General features: G+C 40.8%; 1 protein-coding gene across 1 annotated transcript; it reads right to left on the bottom strand.

The window, feature by feature from the left end:
* Positions 1–3,522: 3,522 nt before the first annotated feature.
* LOC118320384 (insulin-like growth factor-binding protein 2-B) lies at positions 3,523–22,680 on the bottom strand. The gene is made up of 4 exons (XM_035651082.2): positions 22,270–22,680; positions 10,978–11,129; positions 8,107–8,247; positions 3,523–3,987 (listed from the first exon to the last, which is right to left on the bottom strand). The coding sequence occupies exons 1-4, from the start codon at positions 22,628–22,630 to the stop codon at positions 3,829–3,831; spliced, it is 813 nt and encodes a 270-aa protein (XP_035506975.1). The 5' UTR covers positions 22,631–22,680; the 3' UTR covers positions 3,523–3,828.
* Positions 22,681–23,772: the final 1,092 nt, after the last annotated feature.

Genomic DNA, 23,772 nt, shown 5'->3' with positions numbered 1-23,772 from the left:
CCATTAACAAAGACATCCACATGCTGCGAGAACACAAGTGCACACACAGACACAAGATGTGGACAGAATGCATAGTAAAAAAAATGTTGAAGGGGGGGGTCTAAGGATCTGTGTATGTCTCCCATGAGGGGTGTCTGGTCATTTTTATCCCCTCATGGATTCCAGGAAGCGACAGAATGGGACTATTTTCTTTTTGGGGGGCCACCAAAATCTTTCCCTGGAGACCTCTGGGCTTTGACCAACTGCAGATGTGGGTAGATTTGAAGCAGGGCATGAAAGGGGTGGAAGGCCCAGCAGTTCCTGTATGGCAGATCAAGGATGCCATAAAGGTTTTGTGTGTGTGTGTGTGTGTGTGTGTGTGTGTGTGTGTGTGTGTGTGTGTGTGTGTGTGTGTGTGGGTGGGTGTGTGTGTGCGTGCCTGTGTGTTTGACTTCAAGGAGGAGGGAACACGTGTTCAAGATTTGATTTGTGAGGCAGTGAACATGACAATTACTTTTTGCCTTCAAAGAAACTGACAACTGCACTTAAGACTTCAAAGCATTTATGCCCCTTTTATTACATAATTAGGCCAACAACGTTGGATGGCTTCATCTAACGTCAACTCACGCACCTCACCCCATCCCAAACGCAGTCCAACTGCTGTGTGGAGCACTTCTGTAATTCTCAGACCTCGAAGCTCTGCAGCAAGGTTGGATTCTCTTCCTCTCTGCACGTCTGTGTACACAGTAATGTGATTAAACAAATGATCAGCGCTTTAAAATCACAAACAACAGCCCCAGAGAAGCTCTCAGTCGCCTGTGCATCGATTTGCCCGTGGTTGATTATCATTAGAAGTGACTTTCAGAAATGATAATGGGGCTTATTTAAAGACAAATGCTTACAAATGGCATGCAGATGTTTACACTGCATAATTGGGATCTGTGCAAATCACCACTTGTGCTCTGATATAATGCTATCTCTCTTTTCATCGCCGGGGCAGAGATGAAAGGAGATTTTGAAAGAATTTACAGCCGTTGGGAGAAAATCACATGACTCAGGAGGGGAATCCTCCGATGCTGGTGGTAGAAGACGGCAGACAAGTGTCTGCTGGTTTTCATCCAAGCCCTTTCATCAAAGACGGACTTAGACCCGTAATCCCAAATGACGGGTTCCACAGCGCGGATCGGATGTGACTGTGAGAATCACAACTGCATGTTAAGTAAACTAACCTAGAGACGGATATTTTTCATCCTACGAGCTAAAAGGAGCATTTTCAGGCACCGTCAGAGAGCCTCTGTTATGGCTGCCTTATACTGGACACTTCTCTGGCTTGGTTCTAAGAACTTCGTACTCACCAAAGTAATTTAAAAACATGACTATGGAGTAATGAGAGTAATTAGAATGCAGCTACATCACTAAAAATACTTCAAACTAGAGTACAAACTCAAGCGGTGAAGACACACTGTGAATAAATCCTAGGTTAGGCCAAATTATTTGTTAGAGAAGATGAAATTTCCATCTCAGATTACAGGCCAACCTTCTGAAATAACTTTGAGCCACATCTTAGGTGCGCTTCTCTTTGGGTTTTACCTACTTTTCAAAATGTGTGGCGTTTTTTGTTTCCCCATTGAGGCTATTTTAAGCAATGTTACAGTGCTTTGAAATCCATGCTATTTCCATGCTGGGTACAACATTTTTTTAACTAATGGCCAGGATAATTAAAGTCAAACCCAAATCATAATAATCCGCAATTTTCAAGGTTTTTATCTTCAAATCAGTCTCTGCATGTACTTAACCACATAACCACATCTGCACATATTCGCTGCACTGTTACACTCTTAGTATATAAAGTTGTTACATTACCTACGGGTTAGCTTGAGCTCCGTTGCACCCGTTTCCAAATGAAGGTTTTTCTTTCTGCGATGGTGACACATAATAGTTTGCATTTTTTATTTTTTTTTAAATTTTCAATGATAAATATCTCTATTGTTGCACTTCCTGCTAACATTGCAGCACCATGTCATTTCAACAAAGAGAAAACAACAATTATTTTGTTAACATTCCACAAGTACAGCTTCCGTGAGTCTTAGACACAGACCGACCATCAACATTTCAACGGAAGTTGTTGAATGCTAATCCAAAGAAATATAAGTCTGAATGTAGGGTGGAAGCACACACACACACACACATATGCATACACAAACAGAGAGACACATTCACTCAAGCAGATACTCACCCCTACTACTATTCCCACTGCTAAACTACACTCCTCCACCCATTGTGCCTGATCCACTAAACCCAAGACAAAAGACACTTGTTTTGATTTGTTCTCAGGAAAAGGGCAGCCTCAAATTACCAAAGACACCCAGGATCCATGTATGTTTCCAAGCCAAGCTGTCAACATTTTTAAAGCCAACCTCTTGCCAAAAAAACCCAGCCATTAATAAGACAAAAACAAAAAGAAATTAGAATGAAAAACAACAACAATGTGTCACAAAAAGCTGTAGCTTCTGTAGTGTTCATATTTTGCACATAATGATTAATTGCACGCATGCACTGGTGCTCAGCCTGGCATGTATATTAGGTTACGAGGCCAAAGCCAGTTACGAGCGGTTTCATATGATGCACTGCTGGTCACGACCTTGAAGAAAGTCTTTCTTTACACACAGGGCTTGAATCATTCTGACGGCAAATCAGTGTTGACTTTTGTTGGGGCTTGGCACAGACGGTTCTCTGTAATACAGACTTTACATCGTCTTAAGTCTTCCACAACATCTATTAGAAATACTATTTCATATATTTTCAAGATTACCTTAATACAGGACTCGCATGCTCCATATGTACTCTGAAAGAGTTATGGGTAAATGTAATCATTCTGCTCTTCCATCCTGTATGTGAAGTGATATGAAGTGGGCATCTTCTGACTGCAGGTTTTCTGCCTATTTCGTCTCCCAGCAACAAACCTCCCTGTGACGACGGTTATATACCCTTCCACCTCAACTCAACAGGGAAACACTGTGTATAGGGGATTCCGTGTAAAAATGTCAGAGAATAGTGTGAATTGTGAGTCCAAGATGACACATTACGTGTGTCTGAGTGTGTGTCTCTGTGTGCTCAGGTTGGTTGGTTTATTCATAGACACCTTTACCACTAAGTATCACATTTGTCAATGTCAGCCCTCCATTCTAATCCCTCCTCATGTCAACACTTCATTAGTAACCCCAGCAACACGCGCGCACACACACACACACACACACACACGCAAAGCAGGGATAGGAATAGTGATGCCACCTAGCAGTTTCCAGTGTTACAACTCTCAGTGTAATTTAACTTTACTGACACATTTGGAATTGATGTGATGTGTTGAAAACGGCTCACAAATAACAACTCTCTACAGCTTTTCAAACTGGTATGTGTGGGTTCATCGGAGCAACGTGACACTTTTACTCTGAATTGTCATAAAAAATTACAATAAAAAAAACGAGCGATTTTAGACCTGTTTTTCACTGAATGTCAAAGTAAAATACACAATCAGTGAAAACATGGGTTTGATAAAACCTTTAATTATCTACTTGCAAAGAATCATGAAAACAAGGCTACATCAAGCCACTGAACATTTAATGAGAAATGACACTTTATATTTGTTCCTCTTTTTTTTTTTTAAGTGTACATTTTTGGTATAGAATGAATGGGATTGGGTCAGAGTCCCGCAGACAAAGTAGGGAAGTCACTAGTCATTGATAGATGGACTAATTGTCATTCCCTTTTTTTTTTACATGTTGATAGAACCATCCAATCAATAGAAGTTGGAAGAAAACCCAAATCTGTCCCGATGTTTGCTGAGCTGTGCTAGAGTGATGTGGCTGCAGTGGGCATTTCTCTGAACTCCTCTTGAAACTGGTTACAGTTGGGGTCCCCTCTGACTTTAGGTGACGCTGGTATCTGGACCCCAGTTAAGGGGTTAACGCACCAGCACTCGCCCCGCTGGCCGTGGGTGGACATGTTGCACTGGAGAGAGAGAGAGAAGAAAAACACAAACTCTAAAAGTTGGAAAACACTGGAAAAAAACGAGGGAGGGGTAAGGATGCACAGTGGGAAGCAGGGGGTGCACTAATGAGGCATGGCGTATGGTGGCTCAAGATGTGTTTGTGTGTGTGTGTGTGTGTGTGTGTGGCTTCCGGTGGCAGGGGGCCATTGGATGAAAGTGAGGGCTATGGTTAGGGTGGGACAACACTCACCCAATAACAGCCCATCGTCAGGTCATGCCCCCAACGCACAGCCCATCCACTGCCACACATGCTATCACAGACACACACACACACACACACACACACACAAACACACAGACATGCCAGTAGACCAGCCCCCCCGCAGAGCCCCCCTCTACTCAGAAATTAGGTCGTAATTGAAGTGGACACAGTTTACGCTGCGCACACGGGGCAGCTGAGTAGGGGACGGCGGAAAGAACGAAGAACTGGGGGTAGAGAAAAGACTTTCCATTTTCTTCCTTCGCTGAAAAAGAACAAAAAAAGTGACAGTTACAGTAATTACCGCGCAACGAGGAGGGAAAACTCCAAAAAGGAGCCGAGTGTTGAGGAGGTACAGTGTTCCTCCCTGGGAACCGAAGACTCCAGTGCGAAGACAATGCTGTTGTTTGTGACCAGTGATGAAAATTGGCTGAGTGGTTGAGAGCCCTGCTTTAAGAAACTGTGGCACCTATTCAAGTCTTCTTTACTGCTCTACTATCCCCATAAGACAACACTAGATATGTGACCTTGTTTGTCCAGAATTCAGACTCACGCCTCCAGTCGGAAGCTCGGTTCGTTCCTCAGCTTAACAAAAGTCTTCCCATGAAGTACGCCACACATTTTATTGCCTTGTAACCTTGAGCTCAGAAACTTGTTGCCTCATTCTCGATGACAACATCTCTCACGCATGTGTGTGTGTGTGTGTGTGTGTGTGTGTGTGTGCGCTTCTAAGAGCACACTGCTAAGGATGATGAGGAGGAGGGTGTGTGAATTTATGAAAAAAGAGGGAGGGGTACTTGTGTGGAGAGTGGTGGCAGGAAGGGGGGGTGTATATTTTGCCAATTTATGTGTGTGTGTGTGTGTGTGTGAGTGTATGTGTGAGCATGTGTGAGTCAGACGTCAGACTATGAAAGAACGGAGAGGGGAAATCCACGGAAGAACTGCAACAAATGATATGTACAGTCTGTGTTAGTGTGTGGGAGAGACAAGCACAGAGAGAGGTCAGGAAAGGAAAAAGAAAAAGGTGAAAAACAAAGAATGGGGGGAAAAAAAAAGAAAGATCAAACTGGGCCAAAACGCAAATGTGTTACACGTGTTGGCATAATAATTCTCAATGCTACTGCTCACACCAAAATGTTTTTTCTTTCATCGGAGTGACTGGTCACAATAATTCTACTCACAACAACTACCAGAACAACCTGATGACATCTGCAACCACTTGAGTCTCTCCGTGCTCTTGTGTTACACTTCATAATGAAACAGTAAGTGGCCAATGGATTGCGTGGAGCAGAAAACTGCCGCTGCGCTGCTCTCTACGGGCCGTGGCTGTCAAACACCAAGCAGCCGGGGCCAAATCCTAATGAGTGATGTCACAGCAGGTGTTTTGTCTTTGACAGTGGATGGAAAACACCTGCTGTGACATCACGTACTACGGGTGTGGCCAGCATTGTGGCATTTGTTAAGGTTCCCACTGTAATGGTAAATTTGATACCTTATATGCACATATCTATGTATTCTGCCAAATCAACCAGAATGGAAAAGTACCAGACGGCATGTACCCTTTCACCTCCTGACCTCTGCTTGTATGTCTGTATATTTTGATCTAGACAGCTGTCATCTGAAAGTTCCGTTTCCCCTCTGTACCAGACAGATGCTGTCTGAAAACATCCAACTAAGAATCCAACAAACTTCCTGTTTTGTGCGCCTTCTCTGCTCCATAAAGCTCGATGTGAGACAACTCACTTTTGAACACTTTTGCAGACCATCTTGATGCTCTGTAAAACGTGTTCCTTCTACTTGCAAGAGAATATAAACACAAAGACAAAACTCGACTCTGAACAATCTTTATTTTGCTTCTCCACCGGACACTCACGAAACTGTCCACAACACCACCCATAGAGAGAAAGTTTTGTTGGTTCTTGGTGAGTCTTAGTTCATTTTTATTTGGAGAACCAAAAAAATGCTTTGCAGAGAATGTGATATGGATAATCCATCATATGAGCTGAATTTCAATAAGCTAGTCCATTTTTTCACTATCAGGAGGCGAATGTTTATATATTTTTATTTGTGCCCCATCTTGTTTTAAAGTGTCTCTGGAAATTAGGTTAGGAAGTGTAGCCAATAGCTCAAGTGAGACGACCACAAGGAAGAAATTTCATTTCCTCTGCGACTGACAATACGGTACTGTCAACACGATGAGAATGAAGTCGTTCATTGGATCACCACTTGCAAATTTAATTCAATTCAACTCAATTTTATTTGCATTGCGCCAAATCACAACATTCATTATCTCAAGGCAATTTGCATTGTATGGTCGAGACCTCACAATATTACAGAGAATACTAAAGATGGCAGACAATCGACATAACATTCCATGCATTTACCGTGATTTTATATCAATTTTAATGCTGTCGGCTTAGGGTAAGGGTCAGGTTAAGGGTTTGTTGTAGTTGCAGACCGCAGTGATCATCAAGCGACAACTTTTCTACCAACTGACAAAAATTTAATTCAATTCAACTCAATTTTATTTGCATTGCGCCAAATCACAACATTCATTATCTCAAGGCAATTTGCATTGTATGGTCGAGACCTCACAATATTACAGAGAATACTAAAGATGGCAGACAATCGACATAACATTCCATGCATTTACCGTGATTTTATATCAATTTTAATGCTGTCGGCTTAGGGTAAGGGTCAGGTTAAGGGTTTGTTGTAGTTGCAGACCGCAGTGAACATCAAGCGACAACTTTTCTACCAACTGACAAAATTAAGAATATATTGGTTTCAAAAACAATCACTAAATCTTTATAACGTCATCAGAGGTACCTCTCTTCTTTTGCTTTTCCACCATATCTAAATGTCTGCCACTGCAGAGACAACAGAAATACGAATCCACTGTACAACCAATCACATTGCGATCTTTGCCTCACAACACAGCCGCAACCATAGCTCACTTTGCGAGTTGATAAGAAAATTACAAACACTGCCGGCATTCCACAGATTCTAAGATTCTAAGGTAAGGGAAGGTGGAATAAATAAAATATATTTTTTTTTCTGTTATTAGTTTTATCAATCAGTCCCCCCAATGTGGTGTGATGCTATGATTCCTTTAAGCCTTTAGTTGTTACTTACTGTTGGGTGTTGATTTCTAGTCAGAGTATAGCCACAGTACTTAATGGTCTTCCCTTTTAGACACTAGGACTCGTGAACTTTTAAACTCTATGAGGTGACTCTAACCCTTTAATTTTTATGTTAATCGACAACAGTTCTTGGTTGCAAGTCTTGTGAGGTCCTTTTGTTTCGAGGTGGTGATGGCTCACACCATCAGATGCTTTTTGACATTTGAATCCAAGTGTCCTTCACCACACCTCCAGCTGTGATGTTTTCATCGTGATGTATTCAGTATGGACAAGAGCAACATGAATGATTTGTGTCTGTTTTTTCAGTATCGTAACACACTTGAATACCTGACTAGATTAATGGAAAAATGTATACATGTAGATAAAGGACAGGTTCATGTACTTCTTTCTTGCCAAGTTACATATGTTTATAGGCCGCAATGTGATTACATTATGCAGACCATAACACTCCTGTGGATGCACTGTAAACATATCAACCATAACAAACAGACATTGATTGGGACATGGTGGAGGGGTTAACATGATGTGGGAAAGATGGATAAATGGTGTCTTCAACATCTTTCTTGATTTATTTCCTAAAAAATAAATTTCTCAATACACCAAATACTAGATTTTTCTCCATTTTAGGGGCACATTTGTGTTTCTACTGCAGCCCCTTTAAAACAGCTAACCCGACGAACAAAGTTAACATTTGTGTAAATGAGTGCGTTGAGACCAGGGCTATGTCCGGGGCTCACCTGTTTGAGGTTGTACAATCCATGTCTCTCACAGTTTGGAAATTTGAGCCCGTACAGGTTCTCCAGTGGGCCTCTGTTATCCTCAGAGGTCATTTTGGAGATCTCCTCTAAGGCATGGTCCAGCTCCTGCTCACAGACACCCTGAAAGAATAGGAAATGAAGGTTACAGTTATTCATACCGATGATGATAATTCACACGAATGATGACAACAACAACAACTACTGTAACTCAACCAGATTCACAAAAACATTTACAGGGCAGTGTTAGGGGAGGAGACAAGAAATACAGTAAGGGTACATACAGTAAGTTAGAGTTGGAATTTCAGGCCAGAATGTGCTCTGTCCAAGAAAAAGAATGGCAGGAGTAAAATACTGTACTTCTGTGAGTCCAGTAAAAATGTCACAAACACGAACATTTATAGCTAACGTTTTTTACGAGGTGCAATTAGGAAAGCAGAAAGTTCGGCCAATATTATTGATGTGAGTCTGGTGGAGTGGAGCATGAGTGGCTAGACTGCGCGACTCAGCAGGTGGGCACGGCCACACACACACACACACACACACACACAGTATATCAGGCTGCCAGTGGGATCAAAGGGGTACAGTCTCATGATTAGTTGGCTGAGGATGAGAGAGAAAAGCAGGAGGAGGCACAGTCTGCCACAAACCTTATCAGACATCTGAACATATGGATGAAAAGTATTCTCTCGTGCGCGCGGACTCTTTCACGCTTTCTCATACAGTCTTTGACTCCATGCTCCTCTCTGTCTCTCATATTAAAGACACATTACTGTAATCCAATCCTCAGTATTTGCACACGCAGTTTCGCTGTTGCCTACTTGCTCCCATGTATTCAAAGTTGGCAACATCAAAAGAGTTATTGGGTGCTGTTTTCATTCCTCCTTCTGGCCTTAAAGAGATCCCTTTACGATGCCACTAGAGCGTTTCATTGCTGATTGTTTGCTGGATGTAGCCTATGTTAGATTTGGCTACATGTGTATTTAGTGTTCTATCTCTAATAGTGCAGTCTACAATTCTCACCATGCATAATACAATGTGATCTCACCTTGAGAAAGAAAATCGCGACGCTCTGCAGGTAAAGTGGCTCCCTAGCCAACATAAAACAAACCAGTAGCTGGTGTGCAGGATGGTAAATTAGCTCCACCATCACCTGCATGACGCTATTATGCAACTGTATCTTTACATTAAATTGTTTTTTGCAGTTATATTATTGTTTAAAACTGTATAACGCTCAAGGTTCTCTGCTTTAAATAGAATCTGCTGTCTAAGAACAAAGAAAATACAATGCTTGGATTTCGCTTGATTACCATGTAGACATATGCAATTGTCAAAAAAAGTTTGAGGAGGCCAATGGGGAAGATTATATTTAAACTTAAAGTCAGGACAACTGAAATAACAGCATCTTTACATGGAAACATCAATGTAAATCAAAAAGAGGCTTATGATTATCTGAAAAAAATCTGTATAGATTTAAGGCATTTGTGTTACAAATCTGACATGACCCCAGCTCTGACAGCAAGGTATGCATTCTGTGTACAGTATTTGACCTCGTATGGCCACCCACAATGAAGTGCATCCATGCTTGACACCAGCTGTCTGGAATCCCTCCCCCTGCCCTGCTGCACGACTCCTTTTGCTGCATTCTCTCTTTTGTTGCTTCTAATGATCTTTACTATTGTTTTGTATCCTGCGGCCTATGATTTTTTTTTCTTGTTTTGTTTTGTTTTGCTGCAACTGAGTGAGGTAAGTGAGGGAGAAAATGAGCAAATGCATATCATTGTTCACCAAGCTGAGATGTATGTGGGCCTCCCTTGCGCCCAAGCTCATTTGCATGAAACAGAAAGAATATCCGTTTTTGTACGCCACCCCATTAAGGGTGTTCCAGGAACTGTTTTTATTTTTGTGAAGCTGCCTTTGAGACTGTGAAATGTTGGGTGAATGTTAGAGAATGAGGGCCTATAATCTACTGTATAGATTTGCGTTAAACTGCCAGCAAGCATCCCACTGTGGAGAGCAAAACAACATCACTTTACATCATGAAGATGCTCATTATGTGCAGTTACTGAAGCTAAGACGAATACCGGTTGAATGCAGCGCATCTTCCTCCTGGATGCCTACATAATTAGAAACTTGCCAATAAATGCACAGTGTGTGTGTGTGTGTGTGTGTGTGTGTGTGTGTGTTTAGAAGCTGTAACCTTCCTATGTGGCATTTTCAGAATCTGACTCATTATATCCACTGATTTGAGCATAGTTGCATGTTTATTGTTATTTTCACAAATTCTTGCATTTCAGACTCACAGTTGGATGCATTAACATATACATTTTGTATACAGTTGTAAGTCGGCGCATAAGTTTGTGCTATGTCAAACTTGGCTTTTGCTCAAAATGAGGGTTGAGTTGGGGTATGATTTGGATAAGCAGTGGGTATTATTAAGGTGAGGCTACAGTAAGTCTCCAAAAAGTCCATGGATTGTCAATAAGATAAGACAAGAAGATAAGATCATGATAAGAAGCGCGTGTGTGTGCACATGAACGTGCTTGTTTGATTGAAAGAGTACCCAGAGGAGGGCAGTGTTGTAGCAGACACTGTTGGCACATTATTGACCTTTTGTGATGCTTTCCATATGCAGACTGAGCATTTCACTGCACTTTACCATGTACTGTAAAACTGCAGTGTATGAATAAATAAAAGTTGGAATCCTGCTGTTGGGGAAAGATTAACAATTTTTAGATAGCAACCGGGGTCCAAGTCCATTTTCACCTTATTTAGCTACTTACAATGTGTAATAAGTTGTTGAGGAAATCAATCCTAAATTGTCACTGGTGGTTCAAAGGTTTTAGTCCTGACCTGAGGCATTTTGGGGGTCCGTGGGTCCTCCAGTTGGTTTGTCTTCATCTTGGTTTTGCGCTCGTTCAAGTGCTGCTTCCTGGCAGACTCTTGCCAAAGCCAAGAATCAATGGCAGGTCTCTTGGTGAGTGGATTCTCCGTCCCATGCACCTCTGCAGCGAATAAACACACAAATGAAAGTCAGGCATGCAAAACATCTGCCTGTGCATCCTCGGAAACAAACTTTATGACTGGGTCCAAAGAAAGCTTTTCAAAGCTAATTCAGCATTTCTGGTTTTAATCCCAGTGTGACATTTGATAATTGTAGGTTCCTAGAAGTCCTTTTCAAGAGACAGTTTTTTGAGCCTGACAATCTGTATCGGACTTTTAGGTCTGTATTTAGTATTTAATTGGCAGATGTTACACACAAACACACACACACACACACACACATACACCTCCACCACCAAGCACACACACATTATCTAGATTTACCTATTCTTTAATCACAAGCTGCTATTAAAAGTAAATATTTTTCTAATAACAGACCTTTTTCTTTTTACGAGTCATCTTAATCCTGGAATTAGAAGACTAAGTCACTCCGTATCCTCAAGGCATCCTGTGTCCATTATTATGACTGATGCTATGCTGGACAGTCAGGCGTTGAATGGCTGTAATTACTATGGTGACTGTGTGAACAGACCTGCTAAGATCTTTTCTGTGAAATAGCGATGTGCTACATCCGCACCATTTAGGTTTATAAACCTGGGCTAATGGCACAGGTCTGCTCAGTGGGCTCACTCTCTGCTTTTCCTGCCGCTTGTTGTAACAAAGTATGTTCAGTATTTGGTGGAGAGAGCAGAGACAGAACACAAAAAAGTTGAGGTTAAGAAATCAATTCAGAGCAGAAGCAGTCACAGTACGACGCAAATGGATTCAGAAGGGTCACCGTGCCACCGATGATTGTAATTGTGAAACATAAATACACGGAGGGCTACACACGCACAATTATCTGCATTATCTGTATTGCGAAACAGGATTCTGAAGTGTTAAGTTTCCTATGAAGCTGGTTCACTTGTTACCAGGGTAAATAAATACATAGGCTAATAAATATCATAGCTGCACTCAAATTCAACAGAGATTATTTGATTGCAGAGAGTGTTGATAATTTTACTGCAAATAGAAATAATACGCTTAAAAAAAAATTCCTGTGCTTATTGACAGGATGTCAAACAATAATTAAAATCATTTCTAGAGTTTCTTTTGTAGTTATGTGAACTTAATTAAGAGTTCCCTCTGTTGAATTTCACTTTTGGATCTTGCAACAACCAGCTTGACTGGCAGGTATCAGCGCTTCTTCTCATATCATATCAAAAACTTTATTCCCGGTTCTGATCATCCATCCATCATCTATACCGCTTTATCCATAAAGGGCTGCGGGGGGGGGGCTGGAGTCAATCCCAGCTGACGTTGGGTGAAAGTTGTGGTACACTCTGGACAGGTTGCCAACTTATCACAGGGCCAACATACAGAGACAAACAAGCCTTCACTCTCACATCTAGGGTCAATTTTAGAATCTCAAATCCACTCTCACCCCAATTTGTCTTTGGACTGTGGGAAGATGTCGGAAAACCTAGAGAGAAACAACACATACACGGGGAGAACATGCAAACTCCTCACAGAAAGACCCTGTATGGGTTGTTTGAACCGGGATGGAAACCCAGAACTTTCTTGCTGTCAGGTGACAGCACTACACCACCGTGCAGCCACCGGTTCTGGTGATGTTGCTCCACATGAACACATTCGTAACCGTATATGAAAACCCAGTGTTGACTGAGACAGTTGATAGCCAGCTTCATAGTACAGGTTACTGGGACGGCTGATGTTAGGTTCAGTGGCGCTAGATATAAAAAAAAGATATCCTGAATATGTTTAGCTTGTTTCTTAGAACAGGCCCCAGGTGTTACTCATGTCAACAGGAGGCAAAAAGCCGTTAAAGAGCATAATCTGACTACCAGTCACAGGAGGTGAGTCCAGACTCGTGATGAAGCACTTCTGATGAAAGCTTTTTTCTTGCTGAGCAAGGATTTATTTTTGGAGGGGTGGGCGTGGGGAAATAACCTACCTGCCAGAGGCTTCGTGTGTGTGTGTGTGTGTGTGTATGCGTGTGTGTGTATAATAAGCGCTGTCAAAACCAGAGAACTCGAAGGTTGTAAATCTCGCCTTAGAGAGAAAGGCCCCGCGGCAAATCTTTAGAGCTCCATACACATGCTATGACGCTGTCTGAAATACTCACACAATAAGTGCGTGTTAATGCGCGTCTGTGCACGTGAATATCAGTGCGCGTCCTGCCAGGTGTTAAGACCAAGTAAGTGTGGCTTCGACACTGCAACAAAAAAAATTGTCTCACAAGTCATGTTAAGCCTTTAACACAATTACTTCTCAGCATTGCCAAAGAGTTGAGAAAATGTATGTGTTGTCGGTGGAATTATGATCATTTCGAGAAATTTGGCCACAGGAGGGGTTATTGTTAGTATTTTACAGGAAATAAATATTTTAGTAATCAATGATAAAAAAAATGTCATTTTAGCAATGTACCCATCAAACAGTATGCCTACCTCATCTATCTGTGATGTCACATTTTGCTAACCACATACATCGGTGATGTCACAGTATGCTAACCTCACATACAACTGTGATGTCACCGTATGCTTACCAAAACCAAATGTGACACAGTGTGCAAACATCATCATAGATTGGTAACCCATATCGGTTAGGTTCCATTATGTGCACATTATGACAGTAGACATAGGTACTGGATTCAGATATGTCAGCAGTTTAACTCTGTCAACCTACTGTTTGGACTAGATAAAAAGATTAGTTGTACGATACGTTGAACGATACGTTGTACAATACGTTGTACGATACGTTGAACGATACGTTGTACAATACGTTGTACGATACGTTGTACGATACGTTGTACGATACGTTTCCGATACGTTGTACGATACATTGTACGATATGTTGCTCAATGGTTCCATTGGACAAACTGATTGTCAAAATGTACCATCCCCAAGCTGACTAACCATAACAACAGTCCTGTTTTTTAGTGACTATAGCCACACAGGGAAATCTTACAATGAAGCAGAAAGGCCACGGGCAGAGAGTTGAAACTTTGTAGCCACAGAAGTCACACTATAGTCACAACAGTGTTTCTGCGATAAATTCCAGCCTCTGGCCATTTACACAAGCAAAGAATTATGATCCATCCAAGTCCTGTTGAAATATCCCCTCATACATAAACAATGGAAGAATCTCTCATATGAAGAGTCAATATGCAAGAGAGAGCTTGACTTTTTAATTTTTTTTTAATGTTAGTCTGGCTAATGTTCCTTTCCCTTCAGAGGTATGTGCTAGTAAAGTATATTACATGGAAAAGTGTATGTATGATAAGGCGATGGTGAATGGAGGTGCGCTGTATTGTTGTCAAGCTAACTGAGGCGTAAATATAGACAGGTAATAAAGGTTTTTCTATAGTTGTGTTTCAGACCTTGTTTTCTATAGACACTTAGAAAAACCCATGACAGCATGTTCCGTGGAGAAGAAAAAACATGTCTTAAGCCAACAGCTGTCATCTACATACTGTGTTGTTGATTCTGTCTTCAGTGCCATAGAAACTACCTGTCTCGAGCTGTTGGGAGTGTTGGCTTTTAGTATATTGCCTTTGAGCAATGCTTTCACAGTTCTCTTGCAGCACAGAATGAGTAATGTATTTCCACAGTTGCTTAGCATTAATGTATTTGCCCTGTTATCTTACATGCTGGAGCTGTGCCTCAAACAATCCACTGAACCTCCATGGCCGAGAGAGAGCGAGTGGCCTCACAGTACTTCAAACCATTGTCAGTGCAAACGGTTCCTCTCAAAGGCTCGACCACTTCAAACACTTTATACTGCTGGCAACCGACAGAAAGAAATTGAATAATGAAGAAGATTTTAGCCAGAGATTCCCCTCAAACCTTCTCACTGTTTGTGGCTGTGTTTGTGTGTGTGTCATTCGAACAAAATGAAGTGGCCTTTGTAGTTTAAAGGAACAAATGTTGCCAGTTGGCACTGCTACAGTGTTTGTCAGACTTGAAAAACAGTAAGTGTACTCTAAGGTCAAGGTGAATTATTTATAAAAGAATAAATAGAATTATTTACTCACTATTAAAATAATTTGTCTTTTCAAGTTTTATTTCTACATAAATAAATGATATGTGCTGATGCATTAACACCGATTAAAATGTTTGATGTAGAAAAGGTGGCTGAGATGGAATTTATCTGTGCATTTATGAGGTTTCCTCTCAATATGTTAAGTTTTAAATGTTGATATTATATATACATAATCTTTATCTGAATCTACCTAACTGTTAATCATTGTGGCGAAAATGTATTGTATTTAAAAGTGGAATATTTCCTTCTGAAATGTAGCACAAAGTGATCCTCAAGTTTGTCAGAATGGCACAGATTAAATGTCCTTTATGCATTCTTTCCCCATTCTGATTTTACATTGTAATCATAGTATAAAACATGTGACTCTACATTTAACCATTGGACTTCCTACTTACACCTCAGGGGGAGGAAATTTCTAAGAATTGTAGGCGCTAACATGCAGCTCCTACCTCGAGTGAACTCTTATGGCTTCACTTTTTCAGGTGGATGTGTGATGCCCACATACTATGTGCACTGACATCTACATAAAGTAATTAAAGACATTAGGGGGCGAATAAAGGAGGGAGAACAAGTCTCAGCTAGGAATCACCTGCAGGGTAAAAAATGGACAAAAGTGCAAAAAGGATTATACAGGAGAGTGATATGGTAGTTTTGATTTTTTTGCATAAGAAATTTATTGACAAACCACATGACAGTGGTTTTAGAATATGTTCACGCAAAATACAACATTAATAATTGCTTTAATGACAAATAAAGAGCCAATATGCTCCTTGTATGCATGCTCATAAGCAAATAGTAAATGGTAGATAGATACGTGATGCCAAAATTCAATGAGAGAACATTCTAAACGAGAAAAGTCATTCTGCCTTGGTCTCTACAGTGTCCACATCTTTAACCCTGGTCAGGAGGCAAGACACATCTGGAACACCACCGAGAATCATGTCAAACACTGTCAGGAGGTTAAGTGTTGGAGATACCAAAAGCCACAAAATAAAAGATAACAATATTTCAGCTTGTGTGGAGGGTTTTGACCTTCAGTGCCCACATTCCTACAGCAATAAGACGGACCCAGAGGAAGTCACACACACTCAGGAGCTTCAGAGAAGTGAGAGCGCTGCTTCAACAGAACAACCAACAGATCCCACAAGAGAGCGCTCATGCTCCACAGATAGCAGAGCATCCAGCAGCCAGAACCGGACTGGAGCACAGAGCTGAGGGATTGGCTATAGGTAGAGAGTCGCAGACAGTTTTCGTAAGAGAAGGCAGAGGTCAACAGAAAAATGGCTTCACCGCAGCTTCAAAGAGAGAAGCCTTGGCACCTGGGGAACACCAGCAGTGGGCCCAGCATCTGCAAATAGGATATCAGAGAGACAGTTGTCAAAAGCCAGCAGCAGCAGCAGCAGCAGCAGCAGTATTGGTGGAAAGAAACAAAGAGAGAGATGGAGTCCATGCTGGCTGCTGACTTGAGTCTGCCCTCCTCTTCCTCCTCTGATCCCTCTGACAAGGGAAAAGAGGAAGAACTGGAGGGGTGGATGGTGAATATGACTTAATGCAAGTGAAGAAGCACATGCAGGCTTATTGTAACATAGTCTTATCTGAATTATTGTTAGTTTTTTTATACCTTATTTAGTGGACCCAATTGTAGCCCACAATGCAGCGCAAAAATTAGTGTACAACCGATGGTCGCTAAACGGAGCAATTTATACCATCATGCATTGCGCTCGGGGTGCTGAAAACAAAATTGTCCAAGTTTCCCTAAGAGAATTCAGATGATGTGTGTGTCCACAAGTCTTTTCTTATTTTGCAGATGAGTTCACCATATAGTCCACTTCACAGATTAGTGAGCAGGGGGGAGTAAATGAATGATCGATTTCCGACACAACCTTGGATTTCTGTGCAAATATTGCATCAGCCATTAAAAGAAAGGCAATATGGATTTGCGAAGTTAGAATATGTTCTTTTACATTTTGAAATGAATTGTATGATGGTATCTTCCTATTCAACAACATGGGTGCCGCTCACTCTGTATTAAAAACCTTTTTAGTAAAAATCTTGCAGAAAATGAGACTTTATCTTTTGTCAGATTTGCAGTCCGAGTAGTCCTCCCAATAACGGCTTAACACCTACTTTCAAAATAAAAAACATTTCTTCAATGACTTCATGTTTGGGGGAACATGGCTAATATTGGTTTCAATATTCATGGAAGTTACAATGCAGTGATGTATGGTGTCTGGAAGAAAGGAAAAGTCAAGTTTTCACCTCTACTTTTTTTATTAGCTCCACCAAAGAGGTTATGTTTTCACCCCTGTCTGTTGTTTTTCCATTTGTTGGTTTGTTTATCAGCAGGATTTCGCAAAAACTACCAATCGGATTTCCACAAAAACTTGGTTGAAGGATGGGAGATGGGCCAAGAAAGAATCCGTTGATGATCCAAAGGGGTGGATCCAAGAATAGTTTTTTTTCTTTCATAACAATGATTTTCACAGATTTCCCAGGAGATTATATATGAAAAAAATCAGTCATAAATAGAGGACTGGTCTACGAGCGTGAGCAAACAAATAATAACTGAATAATAATTCAAGTCCTCTAGCTCATAGTACAAACTATGTCATATGTGGTGAAAACTACCAATGTTGACCGTTTCCTAAAATAACGCTTCTAGGCCACAAATATTTTTTCACCTTAAGAGCATTGTGGCTTTTCAGCACATGGTTAATGAGCTTGTAAAGGTAAGGGTGATGGTTAGGGTTAGGGTGACATAGCAGAGAATCAGCACAATTATAGAATATAAGAAAAATTTATTTAGTATACAAACTTGACGGACATACCAGGTCCACTGCTGACCTCTAGTGGTCATTTGCATAACTACCGCTAGAGGTCTGGTGTCTTTAAAACGACCACGTACTTTGTAATACGCAGTTTCAAAACTCTGATTTAAAGTTGATGATGATTTTTACTTTTGTCATTGCTGTTCCTGATTCAATTTTATGGAATGTTTTCCTTTCTGTTTAAATTTATTTGTGTAGATAAAAAAAAACCAGAATGCTTTTGAAAGGCTCAGTTATTATTCCCTTGAACTCTGTTCGGGTTCAGGCAGAAATATGCGTCCCTCTAGACAGGACGTAGACTCCGGTTTCCTGCATGAAAATCTGACTCACTCCAAACCCCATCCACACAGACTTCCACAACCTTACGTTTTGCCTCAATACATAGAGGGCAGACACCTTCCTGAATCAGTATCCAACTGAATATAGGTGCTGGATTTGTATGCAATTCCCTGATAGACTAGTTTGATTTGCAGAGTTTCAGACTCCTCCTTAATCGTTTCATTCACCCATTCATTCATTCCATTTGTTGGAGTGCACGGTACATGTTCGGATTGTGTTGTCGCCTCTGACCCTGCCACTTGTCTCTCACTTGCTCACGTTTCCCATTCCCTCATTAGCCCCCACTAGTATATACCTGCTCCATTTCCACTTGCTCTCTGCCACATTGTCTTTGTGCCATGTGCACCTTTGCTCTTCGCCTGCCTGTTTCCTGGATCTTGTAGAGTACAGACTGGCTGACTTTAACTTGCACCTCCTGAGTCGAGCTCTTGGCTCCCTTTTCTGAGAACCGTGGCACATCGTGGATCAAGTGCCAGATTGGCTTTGGACTGTGAACTTTTAACATGTCAACTCGCTAAAGTCACTGTCAAACCGCTCCCAGTCCGTGATTCAATGGTAACATTCCATGGTCATCATTAAAAAAAATCATTTGAGTCTAGACTTCCTGAGCTTGAGAATTTAACCTTAAGTCTGGCTACTAAAGTTTGCGATTCCCACACACTTAAACACCTTCACTGCAGTCTTTTTTCACAGTGAACACTTGGATATGTTGAAGTTGGAATATAACAAGTAAATTATAAAATGAAATGGATTCAGCTACTTCAGTTTCAGGGTTCTAAAAATGTCACACAGAGATACTTAAATTTAACAGAACCATCAGTAATGTTATTTCTAACACTTGTTTCCGGACTATGCCAAGTCAAAATGCTTCGAAATAGGCTAAATTTGTGTTAGCAATATTTCTTATTTAGTTACAGCAACCTCTGGCCGTTGTGGAGTGTAACTGCGTATAAAGTTAAAAAAAACAAACAGGAGTAAACAGAAATATCTGAAGGAGAAAAATGTTATGGTTTTTTTTTAAGGAAACTCTCTTGGTGATATACAGTGGAGACCACTGGCTCTGAGAGTGATCAGACTCATATCTGTTATTCAAAGTGCGAGTCACTCCTTCACTAACGGTGGATTAAGCCCAATATATAAACGGAAATGATATATTTGTTTGTATACAGCACATATTTTTTCCCCCATATTTTGCTTACTTGTCAAGAGGCAGCAAGAGCTGAAGACATTTTATGTTTAAGTCCCTTGCACACTTTTCCTGACCTTGAAACAGAGTTTTAGTTCAAATAAAAAAGTGTTTAAGTCTGGACAGAGGGTATTGGAGACTTTTGGGGAACGATGATGATAACTACCGGCAGTGACTGCAACATGTATGACGAAATATAAATGTTGCAAACCCGAACTATTCTCAACAGTTTCACCTTGTCGTCAGTTCAAGAAAAGAAATCCCTGGTCTTACTTTTCACCTTTGCTGTTGCTTATTTATCATTTTTATGCAACTAACTACTACAAACTACACAAACGTCCCGTTATATGCGTCTTCCGGCGTGTTAGTATGGATGGAGATAATTCTGATGCTGAGCCTAAATACTCGTCTGGACAGTGATCATTTTTTTTTTTAAAGGTATTAGCGTGGACGTAGCCCAAGTTTAGCCCAACCGCTGCTTTGTCCAGGATTCGAAGGAAGGGAAATGTTTTTGGATTCATTTGGGGATTGAAGCTAACTCTAGACATGTGTGGACCATGACTGCGAGTCCACTCCCATTACAAAAATAGCTGTAATGGAATCACTGACGATGGTGTGTGATTTAAAATATTACATGCGATTGGAAGATATCAAACTATGGATTTCAAACATCAGTGTTACCATTTTCGGTCACCTTTGCCATGTGGAAATTGGTAAAATTACAGGAGGTGGAGCAGGAACGCAGGTGGTAAATGCTACATTGATGACATCAGCAGTATTAAAAGCACAAAATAATGGCAACATTTTAGAGAGGATATAAAGTGTGTAAAAGCTGCAGAGGTTTGTATGAACTCTGGACTGTTTACTCTGGCTGCCGTGGTGTTTACTTCAGTTTAGTGAAGAATATTTCCATCTGAACTCAGAATCACACCAAATAACCACAACTGAAGTCCTATAGTACAATCACAATGTTCATTTTACAAAAGAGACAGATGTTGACGTCTGACAGCCAGCAGTTACTCATGCTTGAAAAGCCAAGCACAACACAGTGAACTAAGGGTGAACCACAGTCCCAACTGACACTCATTCTCCATTTTTTCTTTATGTGTTCTAACTGGTTTAAACACCGAAGGCGGTAAATCTCAGCAGAGAGCACAGACAAGTCCATCAGACCGAGCTTAAGTTACAGAGGATGGAATTAGGTTTGTTTTCACTAGCCTCTCCCACCAAAAGTCTGTGTTTACTCAAACCAAATGCAAGGGAAAACAGAAAATCACCTCTGCTCAGTCTTCTCTTGTCAGAAAATAATTCGGTATTTCGAGCGCATTCCTCATGGAGTTGGTATGAGATGTGAACGAAAAGAGCCCGATTGACAAATCAGACGGCACCTGTTGCCATGGAGATCTGTAACTTTTCTCAACACACTTCTCAGGAGAGTCTGCATGTGTGTGCATCTTCCATAATAATTGCATGTTGAGACTGCAACATTTAAGTGTTAAAGTTAATTTTAATTGCCTGTCTCAAGTACCACAAACATAATCCTACATCAAAATGACAGGCTCCCAATGGGAGAGCTTTGAGGATATAGACATGTTACGGGTTCATCGCACGGGTACTGCTTGTTTGCGATCACAGATGTGGGCCTCCCACCTCCTGCCAAACAAATTGGATATGTCAACATTCAGTTTCAGGAATCAATAGTAACCTTTTGTCCCTAATAACTATTATGTGGGAGAGAGAAGCATAAAATGTCTATGTCCCCACAGAATTTCTGGGTCATTTCTTTTTGGTACTTGGTTGTGATCGAATTGCATTTGATGTAGAGGTGTTTTTTCTTTATCTGGCATAATAAGAGGCCTTCTGTGAAAAATAATGTTTTGACTCAGTGGGCAGCTTTTCATGAATATCCCTTATTCAGAGGTTTGAATAATTTTGCATGGTATTCAATTGTTTGAACATCATGCCCAGCTTTGGTGACACGTCAAAACTAGCTGTTTGGCTGATGCTGGTAGAGAACTATTAATCAATATGTTCCCTGACAACCATGGAAGAGTCTATATTAAATTACAGTAAGCAAGTACGTGGCAGAGGACCAATCTAACAATCTAAAAAACAAGTTGATACAGATCCTAAACATATACACTATTCTAGTACTATATCACTTTTATGCTATGGCTTTTATATGCTGTATCATCATCCAAAAATTAATACTTCTTGAAACAAGCTTTGGTGCTCATCCTTTCATCAAAAAGTTACAGACTTCCAATCTAACTGAAATAAGTAGCAATGTCTACAAGAGAGTCAAGGCATTGATTCAGCTGTTACATAGCATTCAAAGGTTTGGTCATAAGTTTTTTTTTATCTTAGTTCTATCCACAGTTTGCATGTGTATTAAACTTTAAGGCAAGTGATCCAACAATAATAAAAGCCTACTTGCATCTTGACCCTGACCAGTCTTGTTTCTGGCTCTCTGTTAGTCACATGTTTGTTGTCCTTTTAGCTCTGTTTTGGTCTCCACCAACTTCCGAGGAAAATAGCTTGCTCTATTGTTGCCAAATGCGGTTCATGAAGCCAATAAACTAAAAGAGACTAAAATGGTTAGAAGAGCTGAGGGAAATGCAGAGTTGGGAGACACATGTTATACAACACATGGTAATTTGACCAACTGCTAATATAAAATAAAAAACACGAGCAGCTTAAATACTCCCTTTTCTCTACCTCTCTGTAGTTTTCCCTCAGGAAACTTACCATTTGTTGCTTGGTGATCCAGACTTGTCGATACGTCTAATTCCACTTTTTGCCCACATCGACCTAAACCCTGGATGAGCTGCTGCAAAGGGAATTCAGCCCCTGTGCTTGGGTAGCACCTCAGGCCACTGGAGCACCTCGGCGTGTAAACCCCGCAGAGCTGCCCCTCCAATCTGGCACACATGGGACAGCAACCACAGCCCGGCTCCCTCACTATTTCTACACATTCGGCTGTGACTTTGGGGCACGTAGCCAAGTGCTCAGCGGTGCAACTCGGACATCGGAAAGCTAAATTTCCAAGTAAGATTCCAGGAAATGCCATGCATGCAAACAGCAACCCGTATGTAAAATATATGACCATTCTAACAAGCGCTCGGTTTAGTAGTGACCGAAATCCGAAATGACCCTTGGAAGGCAAGTCTGACTGTGTTTGGGTAAACATTATGATTCCAAAGGCAGGGTCCTATCTGCTGCCATGTTACGCGCTGAATCAGAGACAGGAGACTACTCTCCATCCGGAAATACTGATTGATTTTGATTCGGTTTATTTGAGTGTTTCACTTAAAAATACATGTGAGTTTAAAATACTTTTGGAAGATGTGCAGTGGAATCAGAAAAAGTAACTAAGGTTGATATTCAGTGTTATTTTCATTCTTTATTACACCCATACTGTATACTTCATGCTTCCAATTCCTATATTCTGTTAATAGAAGAAGGTAGATTGTACGATGAGCTAAAATGACAAACTGACTCAGCACCATACACTGTACCATCGAATAAATTGGCTTTACTTAAAAAAAAGAAATAAACTCGTTGCCTCAAAAAAATTAAGTAAAGTAAACTTAAGATGGTTAGCAAAAAAACCTTTTTTATTCTGAGTGTGCAACCCTCTTGTTGTGATTTTCCTGCTCTGGCCTTGCTTGGAAGCCAGGTCCTTAGTGTGGGAGACCGACCTGCAAACCACTAGGCCAAAGCTGCGGCATGCATGTCCCGCCAGCATGTCTCTTAAGGTGTAGACGAGCGATTGACTGCACACAGTGAGCCATTTGTTTTGTTTTCGATTTACAGAACCAAGGCTCAGCCGAAAACCCGGATATTTTTTTCTGTGCACACAGAATCGACAGCTAGAGGACCTCGAGGAAATATTTGCTGATTTTTACAAAACATGTTTAAGCTGTAATGATATGTAATGCAATGAAATATAGGCTACTTTAGCATGAGAGTAAATGTACTTAGTTACACTGAAAAAGGCACTTTTTCTAAGGACTTCTAAGTGAATCCAACTCGAGCATACCAAGTAAACAAGCCTTTTCAACCCAAAGTTACAGTTAACTTGTTTAAACCAAGTGTTTAGAACAGGTTGATAAAACTGAGTGAGGTACACTTATTATGTCTTATTAAAGCTGCTGTTGGTAGGATTTGCAAAAAGAACTTTTTTTCATATTTGCTGAAACTGTCGCTATATGCTGGTAGTAAAATGTGAGACAGATCGTCTGTGACAGA

This window comes from Scophthalmus maximus, chromosome 14 (genome assembly GCF_022379125.1).
Source record: "Scophthalmus maximus strain ysfricsl-2021 chromosome 14, ASM2237912v1, whole genome shotgun sequence".
In the NCBI taxonomy this organism is placed as follows: Eukaryota; Metazoa; Chordata; class Actinopteri; order Pleuronectiformes; family Scophthalmidae; genus Scophthalmus; species Scophthalmus maximus.
This window is presented reverse-complemented; position numbering and strand designations above follow the sequence as displayed.